General features: G+C 34.9%; 1 protein-coding gene across 6 annotated transcripts in view; it reads right to left on the bottom strand.

The window, feature by feature from the left end:
- The window catches only part of Osbp (oxysterol binding protein), an 83,365-nt gene that overhangs the window by 33,958 nt on the left and 33,017 nt on the right, over positions 1 to 16,390 (bottom strand). For 5 of the 6 annotated variants that reach the window (XR_011332484.1, XM_069828001.1, XM_069828002.1 and 2 more), the window contains 2 exons: positions 15,797 to 15,974; positions 6,748 to 6,902 (listed from right to left, as the gene is read on the bottom strand). Coding sequence is in view for 5 of the 6 variants with exons in the window: in XM_069828001.1 (XP_069684102.1) it covers positions 6,748 to 6,902; positions 15,797 to 15,974 (333 nt within the window). In the remaining variant the exon portion in view is untranslated. The remainder of the gene's footprint in view (positions 1 to 6,747; positions 6,903 to 15,796; positions 15,975 to 16,390) is intronic. The other variant, XM_069828005.1, reaches the window with a different exon arrangement.

Here is a 16,390-nt window from a genome sequence, read left to right as displayed (position 1 = left end):
TCAGTGGTCAGAGCGCTTGGTACATAGAACCAAGGACCCGGGTTCGATCCCCGGCACCAGAGCAAATTTTTCTCTTAAAAAATTAAATATTAATTTGCATTACAGTTGAGGAAAACCTCTGGTGGGGGGGAGGGGGAGTCCCTATACTACGCCAATGGTCTGATGTTAAATGTATAACTTAAATAAAAAAGAAAAGCACTGAGAAAGCTGTTTATGTTGACATATATGTTGACCACATATTAAGGCGCGTCTCCACTATTAAACATTTCACAATATCATGATAAATATAAATGCATATGGACATTTCAAGTCTCAATTGACTTAACAAGTTAACTAAGTATGTTGAACTTAACACTTTTAACATGTTGGAGTGTTTTCCAGCAGAAATGGTAAACATCTCAAGTCAATTCATTTGCTTGTGCAGCGTCGATACAGTTCGGCAAAGTTCGTACAGTTTCCATAGCAACAACTATAAGTTCCGATTTTTTGGCGCGTATCTTGATCATTTTTATACCATCATTGGTCCTTGGTGTTGGCTATAAGTTCGAAGTAATGGAGTGGACGAAAGAAAATACATTAGAATAAAAATTAATGCACTGATGGAAAGGCCTTGTTTGAGGGATGTGTGTGCAAAAGAATACATGGGCAAAACTAAGAAGGCCGACTGTTTTAGAGAACTGGAATAATTATTTAATTGATCTCGAGAATACAATAGAGAGTTTTTGCACTCTCGTCATACGCTAAACGTTAATGCTATGTTGACGTCAGTAATGGTCGTATTTTGTGATGTATGTTCGTAAAACTTCAGAGAGAATAATTATACGATATTACCCACTCCTTTAACATCTATCATGTCGTAGGTCCTATGATAATCAATCGTGCTGTAATTTTTTTTAATTGAGATGAAATGGGTGCTCTTAAATTGTGTATTAAAATCGTGTTCTGACATTCTCAGCAAGTTTTTGAATCCAAATCAATACTGTATTCAACTTTAAGCTCGTTTAGAATGTATCCTGCATAGTGTCTTTTACTAAGATATTGCCGCATCCACATTCTCATTTTCTTCCTTTTCAAAGCCTTGTAACAAGCAATAGAGGCAATTACAAAAGTCAGATCATCTGAGTCCATTGTCCAAAGTTTGAAAATAAAACACTACCTATATTAAAATATCATAGACTGTTTATGGTGGAATACGCAAAGAAAGTCAAGTTTAACATGTTTAACAGTGTGGACAAAGTGTTAAATGAAATTGGCATTAACATGTTCAATCAACATGTTGGGATGTTAACAGTAAACAATTTAACATTTAACATGTTGTTATTAAATGTTTAATAGTGGAGACGCGCCTTTAAATCCACAAAATCTTGTATGAAAAGAAAGACGTGAAAGATATTTTTTTATGTTGCCATATAAGTAATATCTACAGTAGTATGGACAACAATTCTAACGTATATAATCGCATATAAGTGGCCAAGAATTAAAAAAAAAAAGAAGAAAAAGAGCACACGCATTCATTCAAACACAAAAATCACTTTAAACAGTCACATATATACTTCAAATCTACACTACCATATAGCTAATCCAAGAAGAGTCCAACTCCCACTACAAGTAGAACCATTTTCTGAACTATGCTTGTTTACTTTCATGAACTCTTATCACACAATTTATGATGTAGGACAAGTACTATCACAACAACCCACAGAAGGTCTTACAAGTACCCTATCACTCAAACTGGCATGAATTATTCATACTCAACTCATGTATTAACGAACTTTACGAACAAGGTGATGTCATAAGGATACTTACATTAATTTAGGTACAAGCAACTTAAATTGACACACCACTAAGAATTATGTTCTTAGTACTTATAAGGAGATAGCATTTTGGGATAGCCAATTTTAATGACACAATTTAAAACAGTAGTTTATCAATCAATCTTCTTAGGGCCGATTGTATAAACCATTTAATCTTAGATCAGAGGTTAAATTGATCCTTGTTTCAGCTGAACTTGGAATTTTGTGTTGTATAAAGTCTAATCTGAGATTATTTTGTCTCAAACTAAAGTCAACTTTGACTGAAGAAATTTCTCCGATTAAGTTAGATGATCCAAGTTCAGTTATTTCTTTTCTGTTTGAAATATACGAGTGACAGATTGTGCAAATAAAATATCCATTATTATTAATATTAATAGATATGTTAGGTACATTTATATCTATTTCTTTCAATTTCTTGCCTTAATACACAAACATTCTTATATTTTATAAGGCTCTATCGTGTTCAGCAGTATCAAATAACATAACCTATAATTATATTATGTTTATAACAACCATTAATTATTAATGGATATGATAGGTACATTCATAAATGTTCAATTAACTGTAGTACTAAAGGAAAATTGTCGTTTTATAAAGCTTTATTATGTTTAGCAGTATCAAACGCCATAACATGATAACAACTTGGAGAACAGTTAACCTTCTTCTTATTGTCCGCCATTATTTACATTGCACAAAAAAACCAGTGTCTCCAACAGAGTGTAATACGGAAAGTCGCCAAAAAGTAGTTGTAAAGTCGCTAGATTTCTCATTATCAACAAAGAAAGATTAAATTTTGTCACTATGGGGTGCTAAAAAGGTCACTAAATCCCTATTTAAGCAATATAAAAGTTAAAAGAAATTGTTGTTGAAAAAGAGTTAAAGTCGCTAGATTGGCAACACTGAACAAACCTGTATAACATGGTCCGCGCAACACGTATTTCACCTGTTTATGCGATATTGCCAAATCCTTTTCACGTGAACTTAGATTGCATTTGAACCAAGGAAATTTAACCGCAGAAAAGTTTTATACAATAGAAGAAGTGTCTGAACTCGGTTCACTTTTCGATCTTCGATCAAAGTTGATCTTTAGTCAGGGAGTTTTATACAATCGGGCCTTAATGTATCCAGCTGTTTGCTGACAACATAATAGTACATTATGCAACGAGCCTATAATGATAGTAATTAAGAAATGAGTATGGATGTTTATGAAACGAGCGCAAGCGAGTTTCATAATTTTCATACGAGCTTCTTAATTACCATTATAGGCGAGTTTCATACGACTTTTTATGCTCGACCATATTTCTAACTTGAAGTTATTCAGATACATTTTATTTGTATCTGACAAGATTGGAAGTGATCATGTTCTAGGTCGTGAATTGTGAGATGTGCGCAGACGCGAAAGTATTGATTTTTTCCAAGGAACAATAATGTCATTGATCTTGTGTAATCCCGTTAAACTTGGTATAACCTTAAGTATTGAATTCGACATTGAAAAACAAGATGACAAATTGAATTTATTTGAATATTATTTACAATTAACGCTAATTATTATAGTAACAGAACATAACCTTCTGCGATAGTATTGGATTTCCAGCCTCCGTGACTTTCCGCTAATTCTCTTTCAATTGCATATCCGAGAATAATCGATACTTGTGGTTTTATAACGGTACAAAGCTGACTCGTTATTGGCTGAACACCTGTAAGCTGAGTTGTCATTAGCTGAAAACACCTGAACTTTAATGAGTAGGTGTACTTTAATGACATGCATTAAAGGACTGCTACCAGGTGTATAATTACTACATTTCGGCATGGTCGAGCATAAAGTCCATTATAGTTCATTGTAGTCTATTCAGTTGTTGTTTTTCACGAGAAATGAGGGGTATTTTGATCGGTGTTCATTATAGATGCCTGTTGCTAGTAGCCAGAGTTGGGGTGTAGTCAATATATACTGCAGGGCTGTGTCTTCTGCAACTGGTACTGATGATTTTAATTTACTTCTTTTGTGGTTTATGGATGGACAGTATAGAAGAATGTGTCCCAGATCTTCATCATGATTATTACACCACAGACAAGTAGTTCAAGAAGTTCAGGGCAAGAAGCCTTCTATAATATGCACACAAGAATCTTTCCAGATTGATGATATTTTAAAACAGTAGTTTATGATATAAAAAGAAATACAGTACAGCCAATTTAAACAAAACTCGAAGGTCACTGAGTTACTGGCAGTGAAAGTTGTGTCTGTCATTGTCTTAGTTACGAGGGAGGATCGAAAAGTAATGCACAACAATTTTTTGACAACATACTTAATAGGTAAGCAAAACGAAATAATGCACAAGAAAGCTAGAGGTTTTACCTATTTTTCGATATAGGAACCAAGACTCTCGACACATTTCTCCCACCGTGACACCAGATTCGTTCATAAAACTCCGTTTTCTGGAGCCTATAGCCACCTGCACATAACTGACTTCACTTCTTCATCCGAACTGAAGCGTTGGCCGCCTAGGAATTCCTTCACTGGTCCAAAGAGGTAAAAGTCAGACAGTGTGAAATCCGCACTGTAGGGTGGATGATTGTTGCCTCAATGCCTCTGACATTTGGTGGTATTGCAGTTGTCAATGATCGGAGAGAACATACTTCATCAGTAAGATTTACTCGGCCCTCTTTGAAGAACCTGCACCACATGAAGATGTTGCTACAGTCCAGATAATCAGCACCATACACCTCCAACTTTTTCCTGTGGATTTCATTCCGACTTTTTCGTTTTATCCACAAAAATCTGACTACACCTCACTGCTCTTCACAAGTAGACGATGGTAGCAAATGCACCATCTTTACTCAGTAGTCACCACTTGTTCTGTACCTGATTGGCCATTGCTGTCTGTAGCACAAGATTCAAACTGCAAATCTATGCAAATCTAGTCTTTCAGGTAAAGCTCCCTGTAAAGCAGATTTGAATAATTTCAAGAGAAAAATTGTTCTGGGGCCGGGTATCGATCCCGGGACCTCTGGTTGAACGTACCAGCGTTCTGCCAACTGAGCTACCTGGGAACTCCACCCGACACCATCTCAACTTTTCCCTTTATAGCCACACAACTCGCGTGGGCTGACGAAACGCCAGAGACCCACATCGAGTGCACACAATCTCTGTGTGACTTTGAACAATTTTTCCCTTGAAATTATTCAAATCTGCTTTACAAGGAGCTTTACCTGAAAGACTAGATTTGCATAATATATACGTCACTGTGTACTTTAACAGAAAACCACAATTCAAAGTCACACAGAGATTGTGTGCATTCGATGTGGGTCTCTGGCATTTCGTCAGCCCACGCGAGTTGTGTGGATATAAAGGGAAAAGTTGAGACGGTGTCGGGTGGAGTTCCCGGGGAGCTCAGTTGGCAAAGCGCTGGTACATTCAACCAGAGGTCCCGGGATAGATACCCGGCCCCGGAACAATTTTTCCCTTGAAATTATTCAAGATTCAAACTAATTATCTGACAATTTTGAACGTCCTAACCAAAAAAGTATTCCGTAAAAAATTGTTGTGAGTTACTTTCCGTAATACATGTATGTAACATCGTCCTACCTCTTACGTTAGTGATAAAGTATGAGATTACTTTCATGAGACTCTAGTTATTATGTTAAAAAATTGAGGACAGCAGTATAAAAAATGGCAGATAGTAATGATTCTTTCTCGTCTGTCGACATGGCAGCAGGAGATGAATATAACTCAGGCTTGCTACAACTTCTATAATACAGTGTTGAGTCAATGTTTTTTCTTTTTCTTTTTTTTAAGGGGACATATTTCGGATAACTTTGAAGTTGGTAAGAGTTGATGCATATGCCTTGCATTTTTCACGGAACCAGAAAACTGAGTCCTATATAATACATGTCTTCTTATTACTTCTAATAGCAAATCCAAAAACAGATAAAAAAATATTACAATCTACATCAATTAATCTAAAAAGAGAAATCAATCTTCTTAATGTATCCAGCTGTTTGCTGACAACATAAAGTCCACTATAGTCCACTGTAGTCTATTCAGTTGTTTTTCACGAGAAATGAGGGGTATTTTGATCGGTGTTCATTATAGATGCCTGTTGCTAGTAGCCAGAGGTGAGGTGTAGTCAATATATACTGCAGGGCTGTGTTTTCTGCAACTGGTACTGATGATTTTAATTTACTTCTTTTGTGGTTTATGGACGGACAGTATAGAAGAATGTGTTCCAGATCTTCATCATGATTATTACACCACAGACAAGTAGGATTATCAGAAATGTGAAATCGGTGTAGGTACAATTGAGTGACAATGTGACCTGTTCTGGCTCTTGTTAAAAATGTTTGGACATGTCTGGGCAAGTTTTTGTACATTTCCAGGTCATTTGGTTTCTTTTGTACAGACTGTAAAATTTTTCCTTTGTCGGAAGAGAGCCAATTGTTGATCCATAGGTTTGTAAAATGAGACTTTACTGAAGCAAAAGCATTGGATAGAGATATCACTTGAAAAGGTCTTGGTTGTAAATATGTTGCCTGTTTTGCAATATTATCGACTTTCTCGTTTCCAGGTATACCACAATGACTAGGTATCCATTGAAATGTTATTTCCTTTTGGAGTTCTTTTAGTTTACTTAGTTGTTTCTGAATTGGAATAATTCTATGTGCACATAGGTTTGGTACATATTTAATTATTAAATAATATTTAAAGAGAAAGATGGAGGGAGAAATACACACTTAACCAAACTGTGTTCAAACAAGAAGGAAAAACTCACGAACAAGGATCACCTATCTTTTACCTTTTCTCTCAATAAAGACATACTAAAAATGCATGCATGCACACGCACATACACAAGTGTGTCAAATGCATAATCTAAGCTATATTCCTAACCTCTTAACAATATACATAGAGTAATTCTCTAATGATGAAACCTAATCTAACCTGAGATCCCAAGCTTACTCCTGAAGAAGTTCTCCTGTGTCCCAAAGGAATCTTGAGGATAAAATTTGCTTCTGTATCTTGGTTGCAAGCTTCGTCTTGTGCATCATAGAATTCGTTCTCATCATCGTCATCAGATGGGGATGAGTGAGATACATCTGAAACAGAAGATTACACTTAAAAGTTCTGAACTAATTAGTATCAATCAAATCTCACATTAAAGAACAGTGGACATCACACATTTTAGATAAGAATGCTTTCATACAATACAACTGATCTATGTACGAAATACTTATATATATTCAAATGTACATGTAGATCCACATGCACAATAACATTCATTAGAGGCGATCTTGATTTAGATAATTAAAAAAAATGCTGTAGGTATGTTTTAAAATTATGAAACCATTATACTAAAGAAATAAAAAACTTTTTAAATTTTATGTACAACATATTTTACTTTGCGTGTATGTATTAAAGATAAAATATGAGATTAATTGAACAACTCTTCTTTTTATAATGAATCAATATGATTATCACCCATAGATACTTGATACGTTCTGAATCTACAAACTTTGACACAAAAAACAACTTCTCTCCAAGTGTAATACTACTACTACCCTCAGAAATATAGAACGAGGAAAACTAGTTTTTCGTAAGTCCAAGGTCATCTCACACATAAAATTTAAACGACAATAGCCACATCACGTAATCTGCAAGGTCACTTCCTATGACAAGTCATTCAGAATCAGTTTTTTTTTGTTACGAAATAAGACGAGCAGAAATAAAGAATTAAGTAATAAAACTATTATACCTTAAGTAAATGTTATACTTTTCCACAGGCATGGAATATAAATATTAAGTTATGTCTCAAGAAGTGGAAAATGTGATATATTTACGTGCAACCACTATTCGAATAATACACTATTATTTCTCATACCATATTTTTAAATTAAGAGAATTACTAGAAATTTAAATACAATATGAGAACCGACCAGTCAACAAATAATTTTTATAAAGGTTATTTCTATTCCTCCTCCTCTTCTTCTCTCGCAAGTATAAACTAAAAAGTAATTCTCGGTAGCCAAAAAAACTAGTAATATAAAGTCTGTGTAAAATTATTGAAAAGTACGATATCATTTGTTTTCATTTACTTTCAATGCATGTGATTCTTGAAACATCAATATCAGTAAAGAAATTGACAAAATCGTTACATAATATTATAAGTAGTTATCATAATTTTATTAAAAACCTGTAGAACAACTCTCAGAATGTTCATGAAGTTAATTCATGTCTCCTAGGACTATTACATGGATAATTATCATCAGACTTGGGGGCAATAAACTTTGTCATGCGTGGTGCATTGTTGGCCAAATGGCTAGAGCATCATCTATATCAAGATCCAGATTCAAATCCCCGTTAAGTTCAAGTTGAATTTTTGGTGGACAAAGACAGTGTTTATTGCAAGTTTTTGTGCAGTACCTTGTTCTGCTGATATTTTACCAACTACTTGTTCTTCTTCTTCATCATCATCTTCATCATCCTGTAGTGATCTACAAGTTCGTATTGCTTCTAGAATGGGATGCTGTCTTCAATAATCCAGAATCAAGTACCCATCACTAACCAGGGGAGAGGGGCGAAGAGGGCAAAGGAGAGTTCATTGTATTAAACTGCATGTTTCTCATACTTGCAATGAAGTTTTTTTTTTTCCATAAAGTTTCCTCTTATCTATGTTTTAGAAGTGAATGCAAGTGTTTTGAAATATTAAAATGTAATATTTTACAGCCTCGTAAATGTAAACCAACTGTTGGACATGTCTTTTATTATAATTATACTTTGGATGAAGAACGAATTTACACATCCACGTAACAATTTTTCAATCATTCTTTGTCTTATCTATGCAGCATTAGACAGTAACCTTGTCACAGAAATCACGAATACTTTCGTCCTGGAAAACTGTCTTCCCTTTTCTTTTATTTAATTTAACCCTTAGGAGCCGTGCATCCATTATAGTGGCCAACTAGTATTATGGTCATGACATGATATAATATTATTACTATTAAATACGAGAAAAATTCGTACTGGCACCAGGAATCGAACCCAGGACCTCTCAGCTCTGCGCGCTGAGCGCTCTTACCAACTGAGCTATGCCGGGACACGATCCACGGTGCCAGCCGAACCCCTCTCGTAATGTTATTTTACGGCCTTACTGCCTGCACTTGAGACGATATACATCATACATGCAGGAGCGCATATTTAAATGACTTTGTGGCCATATTCAACATCAGTTTCATGACAACTGCTAACGGTTTAATACATAAAATATTCATATGTATGAGGTCTCGCCCATCTCATTGAATATTACATGACTAATATGAATTAGTCTATTGTATTATTACTATTAAATACGAGAAAAATTCGTACTGGCACCGGGAATCGAACCCAAGACCTCTCAGTTGGTAAGAGCGCTCAGCGCGCAGAGCTGAGAGGTCCTGGGTTCGATTCCTTTGAGAACTAGCATTTTCTGTTAGTACATTTAAAAACCTCCACCATACTCGCTAAACCTCGCACTTGATGACTGCAGTCAATTCTTAAAGAATATAGTCACGAATTTTACTAGCGACAAATTGGTTCTCTTTTGTTTGACATGACTCGGTACGGCCCAGTCACTAATGGCAAGCATAATTAGCGCTACTGTACCACACACATTGTCCAGGTGTTCATTATTATTATTATTATTATTATTATTATTATTATTATACCTGTTATTATTCTCCACACCTGGCTGCGAAACCAGGTGGCCCGGGTTCGAATCCCGGTTGGGGCAAGTTACCTGGTAGAGGTTTTTTCCGGGGTTTTCCCTCAATCCAATATGAGCAAATGCTGGGTAACTTTCGGTGCTGGACCCCGGACTCATTTCACAGGCATTATCACCTTCATTTCATTCAGACGCTAAATAACCTAGATGTTGACACAGCGTCATAAAATAATCCAATAAAAATGAAAAAAAAAAAAAAAAAAAATATTCGGTTGAGAAGCTTGTCATCCAGTCTGCTCTCAAAAACAATAAAAGTTACAATTTATAGAACAGTTATATTACCGGTTGTTCTGTATGGTTGTGAAACTTGAACTCTCACTTTGAGAGAGGAATAAAGGTTAAGGCTGCAAATCTGGCTTTCAGGTAGTAGCCCCCTGTCAAGCAGGTTTGAATAATTTCAAGGAAAAATTGTTCTGGGGCTGGGTATCGATCCCGGGGCTCTTTGCTTAGCGTGTGAATGCTCTACCGACTGAGCTACCCCAAGGAACTATACACGACATCATCACAATTTTTCCTTTATATCCACACGACTCAAATGAGCTGACAAGACGACAGAACTCAACTATGAGTGCACACAAATACTGTGTGTCTTGTGTGCACTCATAGTTGAGTTCTGGCATCTTGTCAGCTCATTTGAGTTGTGTGGATACAAAGGAAAAATTGTGACGGTGTCGTACATAGTTGCTGGGGTAGCTCAGTTGGTAGAGCGTTTGCATGCTAAGCAAAGGGTATAGGGATCGATACCGGCCCCGGAACAATTTTTCCTTGAAATTATTCAAAGGTTAAGGGTGTTCGAGAATAAGGTGCTTAGGAAAATATTTGGGGCTAAGAAGAATGAAGTTACAGGAGAATGGAGAAAGTTACACAATGCAGAACTGTACGTATTGTATTCTTCACCTGACATAATTAGGAATATTAAATCTGTTCCATCACTGTCTTTGTCCACCACCAATTCCCTTTGGAACTGCCATCTCAAGCATGGAAATTCAACATCCAAGCCATTTGGTTACAGTGCACCAGACTGTATAAATTTATAGTGAAAAACTATGTATCATTTGCATGGCACCATTTACTTATTTTAAAAATATGTATTAATAGTCACAACTTTTTTCACAAAACTATACTGGCATCCTCATTTCACAAAAGAGAGAATGCTAAATTACACAACTTTTTAAACTGTTTACCTTACTAGAAATCAAGAAATTATTACTGTATTACGTATCTAGTAAAAATATTTCTTTGCATTTCAAATACAGCCGACTTCCAATAATTCACAATAATTAATGCACTAACTTCCACAAGATAACGAAAATCGTGAATTATCCGCAAATATTATTATTATTATTATTATTATTATTATTATTACTTAAAGTTCAATAAAAGTTACTCTAATAGGTTTAATTACTAAAATACACTACAAAATCAAGTTCAAAATGTGAAACAGTGCAAAACATTTTGAAACATAATAGTACATTATGCAACGAGCCTATAATGAAGGTAATTAAGAAGTGAGTATGGATATTTATGAAACGAGCGCAAGTGTGTTTCATAATTTTCATACGAGCTTCTTAATTACCATTATAGGCGAGTTTCATACGACTTTTTATGCTCGACCATATTTCTAACTTGATATTATTAATTTTTGAGCAATGTTCCGTATGTTGTGAGATGTGCGCAGACGCGAAAGTATTGATTTTTTCCGAGGAACAAATGTCCACATTGAACTTGCTAGGCCATAAGAACTTACAGAGATAACATTGAAATTAAATTAGACATTGAAAAACGAGATGACAAATTGAATTTATTTGAATATTATTTACAATTAACGCTAATTATTATAGTAACAGAACATAACCTTCTGCGACAGTATTGGATTTCCAGCCTCCGTGACTTTTCGCTAATTCTCTTTCGATTGCATATCCGAGAATAATCGATACTTGCGGTTTTATAACAGTAGAAAGCTGACCTGTCATTGGCTGAAAGACCTGACCTTTAATGAGTAGGTGTACTTTAATGACATGCATTAAAGGTCTGCTACCAGGTGTATAATTACTACATTTCGGCATGGTCGAGCATAAAATATTTTACAGTGCTGCAATGAGATAGAACCTTAAAACAAGAAACACAAGTTTTACAAAATGTCACAAGACACTTTAGTTTAACAAAAATAATCTGTCATCTCTTTTGTTTCTTAGAGAATTTTTAATTTTTTTCTCATTTTAGATCGAAAATTTCTTGAGAGAGTGAGAGAGCTTAAAATAGAGTAAAAACGGAAATGACGTTACTTCGTCCACCTTTCGCGAATTTTGGGAGTCGATTCTATTATGCATTATATTATATACAGTGGATTCCACTTAATTGGACCACGTTGGAACCATGTGTTTTGGTCCAATAAAGCGGCTGGTCCTCTTAACAGGAATTAGATACATATATTGATGTGTATTGTATTTGTCCCTCCAAGCTTGATCCTAATACACAGCTACTGCTACTAACAGCAAAACCTATTACACGGAATCCACTGTACATTAAAATGTAGTTCTTCGACAGTAAATAAGATTATTTACAAAGACATATATTTCAAGAATCAAAATATTATCATCACATAAACATCAGTCTCAAATTTCAGATAATGGAGATTCCCACAGCCTATCAGCAATATTACTGTTCATCAGTGTAAATGCAGAATAAGTGGCAATTACGATCCAAGTACCAGCTTCTTGAAAGGTACATCATTTTGTGAATGCATTTTTAATACCCACATGCAGAATCTTAAAAATTTGAAGAACCATGCAGTTTATTTACTTAACTTTCTGCTCGTAAAATTTCAGGATGTAAGATAGGTCCTCGTAAAATTACAGAACCTACCATTTACTCTTTAACTTATAATTAATGTCAACCAGTCGCAAAAATTAAGTGTTCATAATTCTTGTGTTTGCTTCGTCTGTGATGTCCGTCGCGCTGACCACATTACCCCATCCCTCCAAACTCTAAACTGGCTACAGCTTAACGAACGTAGACATTTTCATTCTCTTGTTCTCCTTTTCCAAGTCCTTCACACTTCTACACCTACCTACCTTGCCTCCCGTTTCAGTTACCTGTCATCGTATCATAATCGCTTCACACGCCCGCAAAATAGCCACATACTAGCCATACTAACACATAAGACATCATCGTATTCATCATCATACACAATCTCGCTCTCGCGCTTGCGGAATACCCAACCCAGTGACATCAGAGACTGTCGGAATTTAGTAGCATTCAAAAGCAAGCTTATTAAGTATTTTCTTACTGCGTAGAATAGGTTTAATTTTTACTTAATCAATAAAAGAAATGCTTCTCTCTTCTTAACGTTTACAATAAACTGTCTAGCTTTTATTAATCAGTTAATCTTTTAGTACCGGTACTTTGATTTTTATTGTATTTGTAAATTTAATATTAATTGTAATTATAATTGTAATTGTATTCTTAATATTGTAGTTGTAATCCCCTGGTAGAGGGGAAGAGAAGGCCTGATGGCCTTATCTCTACCAGGTTAAATAAATAAATAAGAAATGATCACTCGTGGTTTAAATCTAATGATACTGAGTAAATTGGATTTGATATAACTGAGAAATTATACTTCTAAAATATACTATTTTTAAAGCTATTTCGCTTATTACAGAGAAATTATACTCCTAGAATATACTAATTTTAAGTAGTCATAATACTAAATAGATCTACGGTTCGTAATGCAATACAGCACAGTCTGGAGCAGCAATTTACAATAATTTCCGTAAATCAGAATCACTGCCATGAAAAGCTCAAAACTCTGCAGAATGCATTTACTTTATTGTTGTACCTTATGTTAGTCTATATGCTACAAAATAACAAAAATATTTCCATTAGTAGGTTGCAAAATTAAAAAAAAAAAGCACATTTACCCAGTAAGTACAGCAATGAAGCATGTGAAAGCCATTGAGGTATCAGACAATTAGCGTACATGTAAAAAATATGACCAACAAATTATACATATTCAATTTCTACATGCAAGAGGTAAAAATGTCAGCATGCATTCAACATATTTCACTTGAGATTTAGGCCTAACTCACTTCAAAAGAAGCATTATGCAAACAAATTTCCTATGAAGCACGAAAATAATTTCCATGCAAACACCACCAACAGACGACAATAATGACGAACAGATTAGTAATTGTAGTAATACATTCTTAACAGATATATTATGATCAAAGAAATAAACTATTTGAGTATACCTAATTATTCTGGTAAAAAACATTGTACTGGCCTTTGAAAGATACAGAATAACTTGAAACCAAATCACGTTTCAAAAGTATCCAATTGTAAATTATGTAAACATGCAAATATTAAATGGTTCTAAACCTATTGTTTAAAACCACCTAAGAATGTTGCAGTATAAAATAAAACAAATGTTGTATAACAATGCAAAAAGGAAAGCTCATGTTTCGTAACATGAGTGGAAGTAATTCAATGCTTCTTTGTTTGCCAGTACTTACATGGCACCAAGTTCCTTCAATTCCAAATAATAATTTTATTAATAAATTTATAAGAATCTAGTTTAAATAAAAAAGAAATGGATTTAATCATAAATACACTATCACTGTCTCTATTAAATTTAATAACAATAAAACTATAACAAAACAAACAAAACAGCACATGAGACATGGAACACAATCTCTTCACCAGCAAGTAACTGAGTAATTTATTTCAGAAATCTCAATTTATCATAAAGAAATTTGTATTTTCCTTTCCTGTAGTGGAATCTTTTTTAATTTTACTTGCTGGAAAACTTCCTACAAAAATTTTTTACAACATACTGTATTTTACTTACTGATGCTAAAGCTAAAGCTCTTACAGATATATACATAAACTGTACACGTTAGAGTAATAAAAACTAAAATTTGAACAAGCTTAATGAAATCACAACATTAAATGATACATAAACATATATTATACACTATTATGAAGCTTTGAATTCTTACAAATGAATTTTTGTATGCAAAATTATTTAAATATGCTTTTATGAACTCAATCTGAAAAATGATTGCACTCTGAGCAATCAATGATTTTTCTGCTGCCTGGGTTACACAATATGTTAAAACTATATTAATAACGATATCACTGAATATTTACTGTAAAGTAACCCACAATTAAGTCCTACCATTTAAGTTGTAAATGTCACCAATTCACAGATATGTCAGTGTAACTGCAGCGTATCAGTTTTACACGGAAACACAAGATTCACTTACACAATGGATGTTAAGGCTGGTTCACAATAAACCGGGAACTGAAATGACGACGAGAACGAGAACGGAAATATTGTTAAAATATATGTATTTAAATGTGAGCATTCACAATTAACTATTGTGAATGCACACATATATAGTCCCGTCGCTCTAATTTCCAGCAGCCAATGCGTTGCAGGTCGGCTACATTTAAACGCGTGCATCTTGTGATTCGCTGAGGAAGACATTATTCATTTCTTAAGGCTCGATAAATACTTAATATAATTGCCCGCCATTTTGGCTCTTTCGTTGGTATTCACAGAAACCACACAAAGACGTTATTTGCCGCTCAATTATTTGCTGAATTACAGTCAGTTTGATTTATTATCATAGGAGCTACGACATGATAGTGTTTAATGGTGTGGCAAATAGATTCCTTGTATGGTAGCTCAGCAACGAAAGAACAAAAATGGCGAACGATACTACCTACCTAGACTTTATAGAGCCTTCACTTTCTAAGACGTAAGCAAAGAGGAGGAGTCACGCCAGGAATAACAGCGTCGCGATTATAAATGCATTTATTTTAACATTATTTCCGTTCTCGTTCTTGTCGTCGTTTCCGTTCCCGGTTTATTGTGAACCAGCTTTTACTCCACACACATTACGGCAAGGAAAATGGACTATGGTGAACATGGAACTGATTTGGAATATGCAATTTAAATTCAATTCAAGGTACAAAAACAGGAACACACCAAAATATAAATAACTACATAATATCTTACTTGGGAAATTATGCAACATTACAATGACATAAATGCGAGGATAAATTATCTACAACAATGTAGTTACTTGGACTGGCGCGGTGTACATCTATGTCTCACAATAACACATTACTCACATGCACCACCACACGACCTGGAGACGAGCACATCTCCTTCATGCAAATTGTTGGATGTTACTTTGGACACACCACCATTATGCCTCAAACACTCACTGCTTCTATCCCTGACAGGAATGGAGTGCTCCTTGGCAGCCTGTTCCAGGCCCCCGAGCTGCCTTGCTAGCTGCTCCACCATATCCTCTAATCTCAAGCGTTGATCCCGCTCATGTTGCAGCATCCTTTGCCATTTACGGCCATGTGTCTGCGCCAGGTCTAGGTATTCCGAACAAGTCTGCTTGCATGGACCAACAGGCATTACATTAATTAAACTGTGTCAGCTATAAATACAGCCAACTTCCAGAAACTTCTGCTTCTTATATCTGTGGTATTAAATATAGAATTGCATACTAACGATGATTAAAAGATCTTTACAAATATTGTAGATTTATTTTCAGTTAAACTGATTGGATCACCATACAGAAATTTAAATACGTCAGAAAGTGAAGAACATTTTGGAGTTTTCAAAAGTTGTTGTTGTTGTTTTCTAATGCCAGGCGTTTGACAATAAAGTCATTTGACCTCTTGCACTCCAATATTTTTCAAAGATATTATCATGACCAGCCAATGAAGCACAGATTTTGAGGTGTTCCGAATCCATTTCTTGCAGTTAAATGGCAAGTTGTAGCCGATTTAAGTGAACACCATATT

This window comes from Periplaneta americana, chromosome 6 (genome assembly GCF_040183065.1).
Source record: "Periplaneta americana isolate PAMFEO1 chromosome 6, P.americana_PAMFEO1_priV1, whole genome shotgun sequence".
Lineage (NCBI taxonomy): Eukaryota > Metazoa > Arthropoda > Insecta > Blattodea > Blattidae > Periplaneta > Periplaneta americana.
The sequence above is the reverse complement of the archived record's forward strand: the minus strand, read 5'-3'. Positions and strand labels throughout refer to the sequence as shown.